This window comes from Ixodes scapularis, unplaced genomic scaffold (genome assembly GCF_016920785.2).
Source record: "Ixodes scapularis isolate PalLabHiFi unplaced genomic scaffold, ASM1692078v2 PGA_scaffold0__279_contigs__length_252992795, whole genome shotgun sequence".
NCBI lineage: Eukaryota > Metazoa > Arthropoda > Arachnida > Ixodida > Ixodidae > Ixodes > Ixodes scapularis.
This window is the reverse complement of record NW_024609835.1, coordinates 139,314,997-139,331,586: the sequence shown is the minus strand read 5'-3', so window position 1 is coordinate 139,331,586 and position 16,590 is coordinate 139,314,997. Positions and strand designations below refer to the sequence as shown.

At 43.4% G+C, this 16,590-nt stretch overlaps 1 protein-coding gene across 1 annotated transcript in view; it reads right to left on the bottom strand.

Annotated features, from left to right (window-relative positions):
• The window catches only part of LOC8035702 (protogenin), an 88,647-nt gene extending 72,505 nt beyond the window's left edge, over positions 1 to 16,142 (bottom strand). The window contains exons 1-4 of the mRNA XM_040214974.3: positions 16,130 to 16,142; positions 15,826 to 15,971; positions 8,193 to 8,361; positions 4,859 to 5,006 (exon numbers count right to left, since the gene is read on the bottom strand). Of these exons, the coding sequence (XP_040070908.3) occupies positions 4,859 to 5,006; positions 8,193 to 8,361; positions 15,826 to 15,971; positions 16,130 to 16,142 (476 nt within the window). The remainder of the gene's footprint in view (positions 1 to 4,858; positions 5,007 to 8,192; positions 8,362 to 15,825; positions 15,972 to 16,129) is intronic.
• Positions 16,143 to 16,590: the final 448 nt, after the last annotated feature.

Here is a 16,590-nt window from a genome sequence, read left to right as displayed (position 1 = left end):
CATTGCGATGACATTTCCGTGGCAACGCGACCGTGTGCACCAAAAGTAATGGCGGCACCCACTGTTATTTGAAACAGCGCTTAACGGGTGACTTAAACCGCCTGGTTGCCCAGCAGAAAGTAAGTGACTAGAATTGAGACGCTCTAGACGACGCACCGTGAAGGACTTGGCGGTGCGCAACGCATTTTTTAATAAACAGCAGCAGCAGATCGCACGAGCGCGCATGCAAGCTAGGAGCGCGCAGAACAACGGGCTCGCGCTTCCAGTTCTGACTTCGCTCGCACATAATGTGGAACTAAGTATAAACACTCACGCTGCACAGCATTTGCATTGTGGACGCCCACGGCGGACGCCGACCGCATCGAAAGCTAGCCTCGTGAAGCACACGCCGGAGCAGATTAGAAAGCAGACGAACCACCGGTGCGCTACCCCACGGCCTCGGAACGGGTGCGCAAGGCAGTCTGGGATTAAACGCATCTTCTGGCTTCACTCAGGCTGACGTCATGCCGGGTCCTGTCTGTTTAAACGTCCTTGCTTTTGAAACGACATATGGCTGCGCCGCGTGGACGAAGCGGCGCCTGCTGCTACTAGACCCGCGGACAGCGCGGATGCGCCACGCACTACTCACGAGCGAAACGGCACAGCGAGAGCCTTCAGGGATTCCGGACCATATGCCCCGAGACACGGAAGGATAAGGTCGGCAAGGAGCTCAATTGATTCACGAGGAACCGCTCAGAACAATGGCAAAATTAAACGTGAAGTGCCAAATAAAACGATTAGCCCCCCTCCGCTTCATTGCCACTGGCACCGCACTTCCCTTATAAACAGCTGTTACTACGAAAGTGCTCGACAAAGGGCAACCGCGCAGAGGCGCGCACGGCTACGCAGCGAGACTGATGCCCGAACCGCTAAAAGTCAAATGGGTCCCTGTTGTTTGCGGTGAAGGATGAAAACAACCCGCAAGCAAGCAAGCGCCTGCGTAACATGTTTTCCGCCTATTCTGAATTCTTAATCGTATTCACTATCACGTCGAGAATTAAGTTCATGGTATTACTTCCATCACGAACTTATCAAGTTCACGAGCCACGCACATCACAAATTCATCGTGTTCACGAGCAATTCACCATCACATCATGAATTCATTGAGTCATTCGCATCACAATGAATTCTATTCACTTCACGAAGTCCTTCACAATCACAACACATCATAAGTTCATTCAAATTCACAAAGTCATTCACCATAACATCACGACTTCATTCAACATCACATCACGAATTCATTCAAATTCACGAAGTCGTTCACCGTCACATCACGACTTCATTCAACATCACATCACGAATTCATTCAAATTCACAAAATAATTCACCATCACATCACGACTTCATTCACCATCACATCACGAATTCATTCAAATTCACGAAATCATTCACCATCACATCACGACTTCACGACTTCATTCACCCTCACATCACGAATTCATTCAAACTCACGAATTCACTCACCATAGCATTACGATTTCATTCAAATTCACAAAGTCATTCACCATCACATCATGATTTTCTTCAAATTGAAGAATTCATTCAGAGCCATTCAGATTCACGCCGTGAATGTGAATGAAGGTGAATGAGCGATTTCATGAATGAATTTGCCGAGGTATGCCGTCTGCCCACGACCGGCTGGCGTGCTGAATGGAATATGCCCACGCGACCCTTGTGAACCCTTGCTAACCCTTCCCGTATTATACTTTGATCGCTGACCTCAATTTTAGATTAAGAGGTCAATCTCTTTCTCTTGTCATCTCCTTGTTTTCCGAGGCAGCGGTGACTCTCGCCAGTGAAAAAGCGGTGAATCTCCGACAGACGCAGAAAAGGTAAAGCAGCCATCGCTTTGACTAGCAGACGTAAAGCAGACGACGTTAACTGCGCCAACCCGCCGACGCCGTTAAAGAGTGGGGAGTCTCGCCGCACACGAAAGGAGGGAAAAAGTATTTGGGAGGGAACTTGCGGACACTATAACCACCCTCGCTCTCGGTTCTTAGCAAACAAACCTCGGCGCCTCGGGACACCTCGCCAGTGAGTCCTTTGACTTCTCTCCTTGATGCGCGTCTGCTAGTTGTTAGTCAAAAACAACGTACCACTCAAGTTATTTCGTCTGCCCTCTCTGAAAGGCGAAGTCGAGCTCGCTCGTAAAGACCTGCCCTTCCGAAAGTCGCAGGAAAGGTAAGACAGACGCAGGCGACATTGCAAAGGAGCAGACGACGCTCAGATAAGGGGTCACGATCAGCCAATCAGGGCTCGGCGTTCTGACGTTACCGCTACTTCCTTTCTCATGCGCAGAAGACGAAAATGAGCCCACTTGCGAGGTGTATTAATAGCGTTCGACGACTTTTTGTGCATGTTATTACCGGCTAGTTTAATCAATCAGAGTGCCTCGCGGCTTTGCGCTTTTAGTGTGTGCGTGTGCATTTGTGTAGCGACTTTCAAGCTAGTACAGCGCGCAAAACTATTGGCAAATTCCTGCGGTAGTCAAGCATACAGCACGAAGCGATGACATTGGTCACCAGCCGATTGAAATGGAAAAAGCACAACGCCGTGACTCAGCCACCCATTTGGGATCCCGAAACCTGTCGTTCCCGAGGCCACTGCATAATCTTCTCCCATCATCTTTTTTTTGTCTTGTTATTATTCGCGGGATCCCGCCCCGTTGCAGTGCAGTGACCGTCACCCCCTCCTCGCCACCCCAAAGCCGTCATTCGTTGTTTTGCTTTTATTTCTTTTCCTGCTGTTTTGTTCCGTCTTCGAAGTCCTCCCCCCCCCCCTTTCCCCGTTATCAGACAGGGAGTCAAGAGGTCCAACGAGTCAAAGATCCAATAATGGATCTTTTGCCTCGCCCAACACGAGTCAAAAGATCCAATGTGGGTCAAGATGTCCAACGAGTCGAAAGATCCACGGCGAGTCAAGAGGTTCAACGAGTCAAAAGATCCAACGAGTCAGAAGGTCCAATAATGGATCTTTTGACGTGTTGGATCTTTTGACTCGTTGGACCTCTTGACTCGGAATCGGGGGGGGGGGGGGGGAACCAGTTGGCTTTATCATTCTCAAATAATTTTAAGTGTAAAATATAACTAGGGCTCCTCGTGTTTTCGGAGTTCATTTTTCGTCAAAATCGGAGGTTGTTTTTCGGAGTTTATTTTTTGCCGAAGATTCTGAGTTTATCGGAGTTTACATTTGTTTGATTGCCAATTCTCCAAAATTCGGAGTTTAATTTTACAGTGTTTCCTATTGAAAATAAATATGTAAATAATAACCGGATGTAAACGTATGCCAAATAAAAAATAACACGCGCTTGAATCGATTAAAATTTCTTCAGTTGAATTTGACGTTGTGCCATTGCCATTGGCACTATTAATTTGTGCCACGAAAAAAGTCACACACAAGTGTGGCTTCGATAAACGTCGATACCTTAAAATCAATAAACTGCCGGAGGTAGCCGCAAGGAAGCTCGTAGTCATCCCATCAAGCTATCCTGCGACCGTGCGAGGTGGGGTGGTTAAGGATGTCACAGAGAAGTTTCAACTGCCCCTCTTCCCAATTTTATACAATCTTTATGGTCCCTAGCTTTCACTGTTACAAAAACATAACTTCTCCTTTCTTCAAATCACAAATCGGATGGCTCCAACTGGAAATCAAAAGAGTAGCTTTTGTCATGACCCAAATGTACAATGAATGACCTGTTGCCCTGAATCAACCTCGACTAGACAAGCGGCAAGACGCCTTTTGACAACGGTCTGAGATTTGAAAGATAATTATGGTGCCATTTTCACAGGACCATTGACTCCGTGCTAAACAGATTGTAAAAAAAAAAAAAGTTTTTTTTTCTTTTTTTCTTTTTTTTTTTTTGCTTTGGGGGGGAAGGGGGGGGAGGGGGTGGCATTGGCACAAAAACATTCGGAGTTTATCGGATAAATCCGAATTGACGAAATATTTACCGGCGGGTGTTTTTCGGAGTTTTTGGGATTTATCCGAAAACACGGAGCTCTAAATATAACATAAGTTCAACCCAGAGAAGGTTTTAGAATATCTTTAAGGTCAACAGTGCTTTCTGCTTTAAAATGTGTCTCGTTTCAAGCTTGTTCACTGCAACCAAACTAACATAAAAAGCTATTACATAATACAATCTCTGGCATCCACATGAAAGAACAACCTCACCATAGCATTTGAAAATAATTGACCTATCCCGTTTTAGTCACTTAGGTTTTTCAGAGATTTGTAACTCATACCTACTTCGGCTTCATTGCAGAAATTTCAGAAAGCGCTCATGTCATAAAGAATGTTTTGTCTAGAAAAATATTTTTGCAAAATTCTACTTGAGTCTAGTTAACTATAATTTTTTTCAAAGAAATCGGTGATGGCCAGTATTACTGTCTGGAACGTTTGGCATGGAATGTCCGATATATCAAGTAGCTTTAGGGCCAATCAGGTGCCAACAGATAGGTTGGACCCGAGTTAGGAATGAGTACTTATGCAGCTCGTATTTAATTTATGCGTCGCGTTGTACTAATGTCTCAAATGTATAGGTCTCACATCATTGTTCTTAGCACATCTTCAACTTCTTTCATCAGTCACCGGAAGGTCACCATTAATATGGCATAGATGCCATACGTCAGATAGTGACCAGAATGGTCTGACTGAATTTCTAAAAGGGCCTACTGTCTCATACAGTCAATGCAACCAACTACTACTGGTCCAGATAAATTACTCTCTTCATTTGCAGTCTAATGTCAATGCTTCAACAAGTGAGAGCGCTCATGAAGAGGTACAGAACGTCCTAAGAAACATGGGTAAGTGTGCCAGTTACCTTGGATCACCAAATGGGAGGTCTTCTAGGTTGCGCTGCCAGGTGTAGTGTGCTGGGGGAACGGCCCCGATGTGACAGGCAAACCTGGCTATGCCGCCCACAGGTGCATTCACCGGCCGCGGCTCTTCCGTGAACCCTTTGGCCATGCCTGGGAGAGAACGTGTTTTGGTGAGGACGTTGCCCAAAAGTGTGTGGCCCCCTATACTTCCGATTAAAACATCCTGGAATGTTTCTCCAGAGTAAGCAACGGTCCTATATCTTCTGACAAGGTGAGAACAGCAGAGAGGAGCCTTAGCTGTCCTGCCTCCAAAGCAGGCTTTTTACTTCTGAGATCACTTTGGCATCTCATGCACTTCGGGCATGCAAGCATCCCCAAAGCACAGCAGAATGCATGTAGTGCATGCTGGAGGCCGGGCGTTCGAAAGACACGCCCTGCCTTTTCATTCTGTCGGCGTAGGTGATTGACTTAATATCTTGATGCATATGCAATCGACTCTAAAACTCCAGAGGTGGCGTTCTTTGATGATGCCACCAACAAAAATCGAGACATTCACGCTGTAGTACCAAATGTTGGTGTTTACTTGTAAAAATTGCAAATGGACCAAGCATAACATTTTAAACTCACAAAAAAAAAAATCCATTTTATCTGAAAGACTGTCCTTTAACGACTCAAATGCACTTTATCGTAATGTCCCAGTTATGTCTGTATCCTTTGTATAATTTTAATGTAAATATTTCGTTACATTTATTATGGTAATGTTGCCAAATTTCAAATCAATTATTTTTTTTTTTTGTGGTTTGTTTTGTTGTTAATGCCATACTTTGTATATACTAGTCTATTTTACTGTGTATGAGCTATCGTATGAACACCTTGCTTTTTTTCTTTGCCGCTGCCACTGCCTTGTGGAGGGGGGTGGGGAGGGCTGAGGACCATGTCGAGTTGCTCGATCGGCGGTTTTCATCAGCAGCACCCCCCCCCCCCCCCCCCTTTTCATGTTGAAATGTGAAAATAAATTATTTTAATATTTCAATTATGATTTAAACCCCATGATTTCAAAATAATAAAAAATAAACTGTGTTGGCACTACACCGATCAAAACATTGGGCATTTGCTTCATAAATCACATGCCCAGCAGTAAGCCTGTTGATTAAACTGTGTCTAAATTGTCAAAAACAGTAAGATTACAAAAGAAAAATTAAATCGCTATCTAGCAATTTTTCCATTTTTCAGTACATACTCTTTAGAAGTAATCCTTGAAACTTGTTGTATTTAAATTTTTCGCAACTTCTCTACACACTATTTAGATGGCGCCACTGTTCACCATTGCGCCCGTGTTGTTAGGGTCGTGTCCCCGGGGCGCTCGACCCCCATGTTGTTGACCGTTGAATAAACGAGAGTATGCTTCAGCCACCGACCGTATCGAACGTCTCACTCCTTCCGGGGCTCCCGCGCCCCCGGCTCACCGGTCACCACTTCGGCATGTAAGAACCTCGTCTCTTCCGAAGGCCCACGCAGGCCCTGCGACCCCTTTTATTTTCTCAAGTGACCGCCTTTTTTTTATACAACATTTTGGCAATGAGTAATCACTACATTTTGGCGACGAGTAATCACTGCAAAACTTACAAAATATGCATTAGTTTCCCTTTCCACACAGTGCTACTCGCAAAACGATAATATAGAATAACGTTCACTCCCTCAACTCTCAGCCAAAGCAAGTGGCCACACAATTTGGTGAGGATTATATGCCACTCATGTTCATCACAGAAAGCCACAAGCTGGGGTTGGCGAAGCACAAGGAACATATTGAGCTTAAGATATTGTTAGAGTTGGGCGCAATTCCCACCACAGCCATTGGGCACGAGCCACCATTTGAACATTTGCCAAGGCATTTACATTACGAGCCCAAGCCAATGCTCACACAGTACTTGTGTCCAATCCCTGAGCCGCATTCGACTAAAGTCACGAAGAGATAATCCCTATGACTACATCGTCCCATTTTGCAAAAGAGAGACTGAAGGAAACAGTCCACCTTTAACCTTGAAACTACACCACGATATAGGAGCCCCTCGGTCAGTGGCATTGAGTACAAATATACTTGGGTCACACACCGATGAGTCACAACCCTGCTATTTGGGTTGTGGCTCATCAAGACTAGTATGCTTCCAAGATCATAGCAGACTGAAACCACTCAGCCTACATGCAGCCCATGGGCTATTGAACAATGTTCCTATGCAATGACACTGAAAACTAAAAGTGAATTCTACCAGTCCAAAGAGCCCGTACGACGAGCAATTATGTCCATTTATTGCATATATGGTCTCGATGTCACAGAGCCATACTTCAATCAGATTGGTAAGCACACGGGCAGAGTTTCCCAGTGTCGAGCTATGACTGGGGCATAATAGTGGGTAGACACAAAGATAGGAGAAAGTTCACCTGTTCCTTGCACAAGGATTGCTGTGGCATCAGGGCACCTAGTCATAGCAATTGGTAGAATCATAATCCATATGAAGGTGAAGACAGGGTTGTCGATTGCTTTTCACAATGTCACAGAACGCTGACACCCATAGGTGCCGCCACGTCTGCTGCTGCAGGTGTGGAGCAGTCAATGATTGCGCGTTCAGCTTCGCACGAATCGCAGCTGCATGTGGTTTTGTCGAGTAACAACTGTAGTCACCAACAAGATGAGAACGACAAAGAGGAGTTTCGGTTGTACTGCCTTTAGTGCAAGCTTCCTACCTTTGATAACGCTTCAATGTCTCATGAGCCTCGAGCGTGCACGTACGGCCAAAGCACAGCAAAAGGCAACAAGCGAGAGGGGGAAGCCTTGCTTTCGAAAAAGGCACCCTGCCATTCTCATCTTGTCCGTGAATATAGCGGATAAGCTACAACGAATAAAGAACTCGCGGCCGAGACGATGTCTGCCAAAGACCAAAGAAAACGGGGTCCTTGCTTCAAGATTTGCTCGATCTCACACTAGGGCAGAGTTTTCTACCTCGGCGTTCAAAAACCAGTGTTGCTCTAACTGCATCGTCAAGCGACGTTACTTGCCAGAGTGATTTGGATTCGTTCAAACGATATCTGGAATGGAGCAGGAGTCTGCGAGGTGGAGCCTGGTCGCACCTGACATCAGTCCCTCTCTTTCTCTCTTTCTGTCCTCCGCTCTCATGTATGAAGAGACATGTTTTGGTTGACTCGCTTGCCATATAGACACGCTCCCCCCACTAACAGGTTAGGAAGTCCATGAGTAGAAGGAAGTACTATGCTGATTTTGCTTTGCAAACAAAAATAATAATGGTGCTTCTCACAACCGCAGCAGAGAGGGCCACTCACGTGCTACTTTAACCTGCACGGGAGGGCTGAACATGATGCCCGCCTTGGTGTGGGCAAGGCAGGAGTAGTCCCCGTCGTCCTTGCGCCCATTTTTCTTCTTGTGGTGGGCGACTCGCTCAATGAGTAGTGACCCGTTTGGCAGCACGGACCCCAGCTGTTGAGGTACACCCTGAAACCAGAGACAGAGAAGCTGTAACGTAGCATTACAATGAAAGAACTCCCACACAGAATACTGGTAGCCAGCTTGGATACACTGAATGGAAAGTTTGTGCTAGCCAGTTGTCAGAGACCTTTACGAGGCTCTGAATAACAAAAGAGTTTTTTTAAATAGAGCAGCAAGCACTTTAGAGGTTAGATTTTGTATTTTTCAGAAATAACAAATTGTTGATAGGAAAGAACTTATGTGTGTGTGTTCGCAGAAACACATTTAGTCATTTGCAGTTCAATATATTTGAATTGCAAAACATTTTGAAGAAGAGTGAGACACCTTCCTCAGAGTTCAATTATTAGAATATAATATGCCATGATTATGCCATTTTAACTTCTTTGTTTCAATGCAAAGCTTTCAAACTCCAAGTAAAATAACCAGCAGCAATGCATAGAATTTCAGAGAAGACAGCCCAAGAAGTGTTCGTCATTTATAAAGCACCTTTCTGGTTGTCATGGTGTAATATCGGCCTGGCCTCGTGGCATGCAATCAATAAACCATCGTGGAAATACCTATGCAGTGCCTCTTGCATCTTCTCCACAAATTTCCTGAATCTGATCAATACCATATAAAGGAGTACACATGAAGAGAAGAAGCTGTTCTTTTGGTTTAGCATTTTTCGATTTAAGAACACAAATAAGGCAGGATGATAACAAAACAGGCTATGTAGATTGCCTCTGTTATGTGTTCATTTTGTCTTTCTTTGCGTTTTTGCATTGAATGGTAAGAAATAAGTAGGGCTCCGTTTTTACGGATAAACCCGAAAAAATCCGAAAAACATTCGACGGTAAATTTTTTGTCAATTCAGATTTATTTGAAAAACTCCAAATTTCGAAGTCACAACAAAAAAAAAGAAAAAAAGCAAGAAAGAGTGTGTTCTATATATAAAAATCTATAAGAGCACAAGGTCAGTGCTTCTGAGGAGGTGCAACTTCAGATTCCTTTGAGATATGGAACTACTGACAAAAGAGGTTGACCTTTAAGCTCGTCGAGGTTCCTTCAAGACAATAGGTCATGGAATCATGGTACCCAAACTTTTTTCTTTTGTTTTTGAATTTTTGAAAATTGAGAACACAGTAAACTGAACTTTGAATTTTAGAGAATTGGGAATCTAACGAAAATAAACTTCGATAAACACCGAATTTTCAGCAAAAACTAAATTACGAAAGACACCCTTCCGAATTTTTTTAGAAATAAACTCCGAAAGCACAGAATCTTAGAGATAAGGGATTGCTCTGCTTCCGGGAGGTGTGGAGCGTACCAGTCTGCCCAAGCGTACATCTGACTGGCCAAAATTCCTCGTGCCACACGGCGCAATAGGGGGTGCCGAGAGGTCTTGTGGACGTTTGTGGAAAAATCTATTCATCCTAACATGCTCAAAGTTCCTTCATCTTACACACTCCCTACAAATATCAAATCGATTTCCATGTTTCATTTTGCTTGGGATCAAACGCTCATGCGAGGAAATGTCTGGACTGCAGAGTTCGGGCATGATTCAGGCTCGTCCCATGGAGACATGAGACTTCTCTAGTTTTTATGGTGATAACAGAAAAGTTACCTGTCGTAGCCATTAGTTACTAGAAATTAAACTTAAAAGCCCACAAGCAGCCAGAAAAGAGGAAACTCTGCCTCAACTGCTCCTTTCCAGTCAAGAAGGGGAGAACCCTCCTCCTTTCTGTAAAGAATTGCTCAGAGGCTTGCTCCTGTGGGGAGAGGAGGGAAGAAGAGTGCAAGAGGGGAGAGAAGGAAACTGGGAACCGATTTTCTTCCTGGCAGAAGACGATTCTGTAGGTCGGCGTCCAAGATACAGTATGGTTACCAAGAACTAAAAGTATGTGTACCTAGGTTTGTACCGTAGGTACAAAAACATACCTAGTTACCAATCTGTAGTTTAGTAATGTACTCTTATTCAGCGAGAAATGGCGAGAAAGGTTATGATCACTTATGGGGGCATACCAAAAGTAAGAAGCATTCTGTGGAAAGCATCAATTAACAGCCTACTAAACACAGACAAGAAATCTGAGACTTGCCCACATTGAGAGCTGATGAAAGCTACTCCCTCCAAGACAATTAGTTCAGTATGTTAGTATTGCTACATATTTAATACTACTGCAAACAACATAACACCGAATATCTGACGAGTTCAGTGTTCAAAACATTTCCTTCTCTCCTAATTTCGTAAAATTTCTAGGGTTGTGCAATAACGTCATTCGATATTCGCTTCGATATGAAATGCAATATTCGTATTTTCCGAAGTGTTGATCGTGGTAGGATAGCCTCGTTGAGCGGGCTTCTTACCGAGCACCGATGCATTGCAGGAAAGCAACAAACACAGACGGAGCTCGTTTTCGAGGCTGTTGTTTGCCCGCAGTGCACCAACGCTCGGTAAGAAGCGCACTCAATGGTGCTAAAACGCAGCAATCAAAACTGAAAAGTACAAGTATTGCAGCTGCCTGCTTAGGAGGAAAGCTCACCTTCAAAGCGGAAGGGTGCACACAAGCACCTTGGTGTATTTAAAAAGAAAGAGAAACTTTGTGAACGTTGCTATGTACATTGCAGTGAAATTCTCTAAATTAATCTGGCTATTTGCATAAGCATGTTAGGCGGTGAGGCCCTGACAACCCACATTAATCATTCATGACTGAAGAAAGGATATTTGCATATAGAAAGAATATTTATAAATTCCCTCGATTATGTATTCTAGTTGAGCATCTCCGCGGGTTTAATTTATGTAAAATAATACAAATGTAGGCACTGGACTTCTGAGGCCACAGTCGATTAATACAGTTGGATTAAAATTAACTTAGCTTAACAATGAACATGTGGAAGCTTGGGAACCATGTTCACGAGCTCAGCTGGGTTTTGTTAAAGAATGATGCAGTAGTGAAAGACTAGAGAAACTATTCAATATTTGATTAAAAAACTTTTGGCCAAAATCACTATTAGCTTCAAACTCAAAATCCACTATTCGCACATGACTATAAATTTCTGTTTTCAGTCACTGGAAATCCCACTTTCAAGGTTAAGCACAATCGAAGCATACTGGTATGTATTTTGTATGTATCAGGTATGTATTTTATAGTAGGGGATGCTCTTATCATTGCACCGTCTCCTCTCCAGTCTGTGTCCGACCGAAAAACATTCTAGTCAACATTTCTTTTTAATGTTGCATACTATTTAATGAAAAAGCATAAAAAAAAAGCTTTAAAAGGCACTGAACTCACAAAACTTTTTTGTCAAATGCTTCAATAAAAAGACTTCTGCCAAAAAAAAAAAAAACTTAAAAAGTTCTTGGGTTATGTATCAGTGTTCTGCAGAAGCATACAAGGAATCGTTCGAAAATGCAAAATCAAAATATTTTACACATAGCCTCTCAAAGATGTTGATAGCTAATAGCTCAAAACTTGGAAAATCTCAAACAAAAAAAAAAAAATAAAAAATAAAAAAACTTTTTTCTATTGCCATTAAGTCATCAAATGGTGATAGCGTGCTAAGTGACGAATGTGCCAATGTGATGAATGGCATATTTATTGAGGCCTCTTCAAATATTATCAATATACATAGATATTTAATGAAGTGTACCTCTTTCTTCCAATTCATGCTATTTTCATTGATCTTGTTGGTACCTCTAGAGAATAAAAAGACGAATTGAAGTTGTCTTCTTTATCGGAGTGGATGGAATTCACTCAAAGTTTCTTTAAAATATGAAGATATACTCATCTTTAAGTGTCGTTAAATTATGTGACCAATCACACCGAGAAAGTGTTTTACCCTCTGGTTGGGGACGGACAGTAGAGAAGATGGTTCCTATTCCTAAAGGTGGCGATGAACATTCTCCCTACAACTACTGTCTTATTTTATTAACCAGCATTCCATGTAAAGTTCTAGAGCACATTATCTATTCTCACCTAGTGAACTTCTTAGAGACAAATAATTTCTTCACCACGGCACAACAGGGATTTCATAAATCACTGTCATGTGAAACACAGCTTCTCCCTTCACCCATGACATTCATTCCATCGTTGACTGTGGCTTTCACGTGGACTGCATTTTTCTAGACTTCGCTAAAGCGTTCGATAAGGTATGATATCAACTCTGTCTCTTCTTTGGTGTGACCTGTGGCTAATGGAACTACACATTAATAAACGTAAATATAGGAGAGAGTCTCGTAAACCAAATGATAGCCCTTGTTACTTACTACCTTGATGGCAATTCTTTAGAACAAGTATCATCTTACAAATATGTATCGATGTTTGCATAACCTCTGACCTTTCATGGGGACCCCACATTCAGTATGACTACTCGTGCTAACTGCACGCTAGGAAAATGCAACCTCTCTTTGGCACCTGTTTCACTTAAATTGGTTCTCTGTACAACATTAATAAGACCAAAGCTAGAATATGCAGCCTCAATCTGGGATCCCAGTCGTGACATTCGCATCACTGCATTAGAGTCCATCCAAAATCTATCAGCTCGTTTCATTCTATCGCACTGTCATCACACTGCAAGTGTCACATCAATAAAAAGTTGGTTTATCTTTACCATCTCTCTTTCTGCGTAGTAAAATTTAACGTTTATGTTTAGTTCATGAGATTTATTTTCAATAATCCTATCTGATCAGATGATAACACCCCGCCCGCCCGCCCGCCCGCCCGCCCGCCCGCCCCGCCCCCCCCCCCCCCCCCCCCCCCCCCCCCCAAATTTACATCTCAACTCACAGGGATCATCAGCATACAGTCGGAGTCTCAAGCTCATTAAGAACGGCATCTCACTCATCTTTCCTTCCTCGCACAGCACAAGAATGGAACCACCTCCCCAGTTTTATTGCTGCTATCACTGACCTTAACTTGTTTCGAAATGCTATTCGCGACTCCAGCGACCTATAGGGGGCGCCTGGGTCCAGGTTGCGTCGGCTCGGCCGGGCCGCCTGAACGGAGACGCATTCAATTTAACAGATTTTCATTTGTTTAATGACCAATTTTATAGGTATTTGAACTGAGACGGTTAAGTGTAGCCGGTGCAGATAAACTTGCAGAGCATAGTTTTCTTTTCCAGGTGTTTTTTGTTCTTTTCACGTCAAACTTTCTTTTCTGAGATTTCGTTCAAAACCGGAACAATGAGCTTCGGAGAGACAGTAATAGACTCTAATTGGTTTTAATAATCTAAGAAAAGCGGCGATGACTACAGAATTGTTCCACCGAGAGTAATTTTCAGCTAACTCGCATGCCTCGACCATGCGACTTATCTGTCCGCGAGATCGAGCTTTTGTGCATATTCGCGTTTAAGAAACAGCTCCAGTCGTCTGCTCGGTCAACAACACAGGCTGCAGGAAAATTGTGAAAATTAAGTAAGCGCTTCTTGAGCCAAGGAGCATGTTAACCCGCTGGTGCCCCACTAAGCAGCTGATAGTCGCATTTCACTTCAGGTTTTAGTAGCAATCGAGAAGTCATTTTGATGAGCGGGTTATGTATTATATTACGTACTATGTCCCACTAAAGCGATATTAGTATATTCTTCGGGTTGAAATATGAGCTTAGTTGACTAGCTATTAGGTTAACTGCTGAATAAAAGTACATTTGAAAGACAGAGAGCTACTACTTAAACATAACCAAATGGTCCTAGCCGGTAGCACGGAGACGAATGCGGACAAACTGAAGAGAATCTTCATCAAAGATTTACGCAGAACCTCTCTGCACTGAACTTGACTTCGAATCCTGAACGGAGAAAAATAGTAGTTTTTGTGGCCGGTCAACCTGAGCAATGTAGACGTATATATTGCTGTTGGCTTCGACGGGGGTATATATAAATATTGGAGGCGCGATAGATCATAATGCCATGACAGCTTCTAACTTTGCGAGACGCGTCTCCCACCTTTTAAAAGCAGATAATTTCCCTCGCTAATCATATGCAGCGAGCAGGTTTTCCTGAATCAAGTCATTGCGAAATCAGCCCAACTCCTTCAGTGTGGTCCAGAGGCTTTTTTGGTGAAAAGCAGCCAAGATGAATAGCCAACGCACCGACCGGCGTGGGTGGCTCAAACTTGAAGCTAACCGAACATCCCCAAACTCAAAAAAAGCAGCTATCAAACCTTCCCATTCACTTGACTGCAACAGTGGTGTTCCCTCCAGTAAAACACCTCGTCTGTCGTCCTCAGTCCACTGTTCTACACCCTTATAAAGAAACCACCAAGTAGTCGTCACTTTGAATGTGATTCGAGACAGACCACAAATCAAAATGTTTTTCGTGATTCCTCCCCATCCAAGAAATCGAAAGCACGTGACCGTGTGTTGTAGAGTAAACGGGCTTTCAAACACGTGAAGGGAGGAAACAATCTTCTGAGACTTCACCACACGAATGAAAACTCAGGCAAACTTAAGAAATTTTGGGACTTCCGTCAAATTACATTGTTCGCACCCTGCGCCGACAACACATGTCCACGAAAGTCACTAGAGACGCGGAGGGGCGCGGAGCGGCCTGGTTCGGCTGCTTCCCGGTTTTCCCCGCTTGGTGGTGTCCGTTTTGCTGGACTTGCGAATATATCACTAACCATGTTTTGCAATTACCCATGACCTGTTTGACTGTTCTTTTTTTTTTATATTATTATTATATTGTTAATTTGTTACAGGTTACTTTTTTTTTTTTTTTTTTGGTATCTGCTTTCTTTCTTTATAATACCCTCAGGCTCTGAAGGTATAGTTAATAAATAAATAAATGTTTACGTCACAAGCAACATTTTCAGTTAGGACTGATTCCGGCATATTGGCACGTCTACCTGAAAAAGAAGCATATTTCTTAATCGAATCGTACAGAGCTCTAAAAAGCCTTTTCTTTTTATATTTATGCCTGGATTGCCGATGTACGTCATAAATCAAACTTTCCACGAAAAAAATATGTTAGAGTAATATTTATGTCGTCAGACTCATTTTGAGCAAAGAGCAATTTCGAAGTATGCTTCCATTTTTACAATTTTGAAATATGCTTTATTTTTGCAAATAATCCCAAAATAAAAGCAAAAAAAAAATGCAGGTCAAAATATTCAATTCAAACCTTGCACGATACTTGCAATTTAAACCTTGCACAAAAAAGAAAAAAAAATTTCCTTTTTCGTTGAAGGTTAAAGATATGGGCACCCAATCTCCTGCGCAGATTGGGTGCCCATGCGTACGCGTGAGGTGCCGCGTGGGCAGAAGGAGAGTGGGCAGAGAGACTGTGCCAAGCTTGGAGACGCTTGCACCGTCTCCTTCTCGCGGCTTGTATTGCAAACGCGGCCCTGGAAACACCTGGAAACACTGAAATCTGCAGGACAGGCTCGTCCCACAAAGACTTTGTGGTGTAGCAGAGCCAACGAGGAGAAAGGGGACTCGCCTCCCCTCCAGCATTCACGCTGTTAAAGCGGAAAGTTCCAACCAAGGGAGGGGGGCTCACATCGTGGTTCCAGGTGACGTTGACGGGAGCCAGCTCCGGCAGACTGGACACGGAGCACTGGAGCAGGAGGGGCTCATTCTTCACCACCACAAGCCTGGGCTCCGACAGGCGGGTGAAATTCACGCCCCTCGGGATGCACTGGCTCCCTGCACAGAGGCACAGACCGAGCGATCAGACTTGGCGGCTTGTACCAGCCCAAACTTGTTGGTGTGAGTGTCGAGACTATGGACATAAGCGGCCCTGAAAAACAGCAATGCATCATATTCTTGTTCCGCGATTTCCTCAACGGAAGAGCAGAAACAACCTCCCATATGCATTTATATGTATAAAATGGCATGGCCCTGCCCAGGATTTCCATAAGTATTCAATTGCATATAGAAATCAACTAACTATAGTGACGATGGAATTTCCAAAGAATTCGGTAATGCCAAACAAATGTTGAGTGTTAGTCAATCATTGAAAACCGCATAAAATGTGCACATATAGATATGATACGATACAACCTTTATTTTTCACCACAAATACAAGTGGTGAATGGGAGGCCGGAGAAAAAGCTGCAGAAATGCAGCTTGATGAGGCTCACCACATCACCACAATGAAAATGTGTACCAACACCTGAGCTCTGTGCATAAAAAAATCCCTATGGGACTCGACCCAAGACATGCCCTTAACTTCATCCTTTAAAAGCTACCCCCCCTCCCCCCTCTGGCCAAAGAAAATAAATAAATAAATTTATCTATCTATACATATTGTCACGGGTGGTGA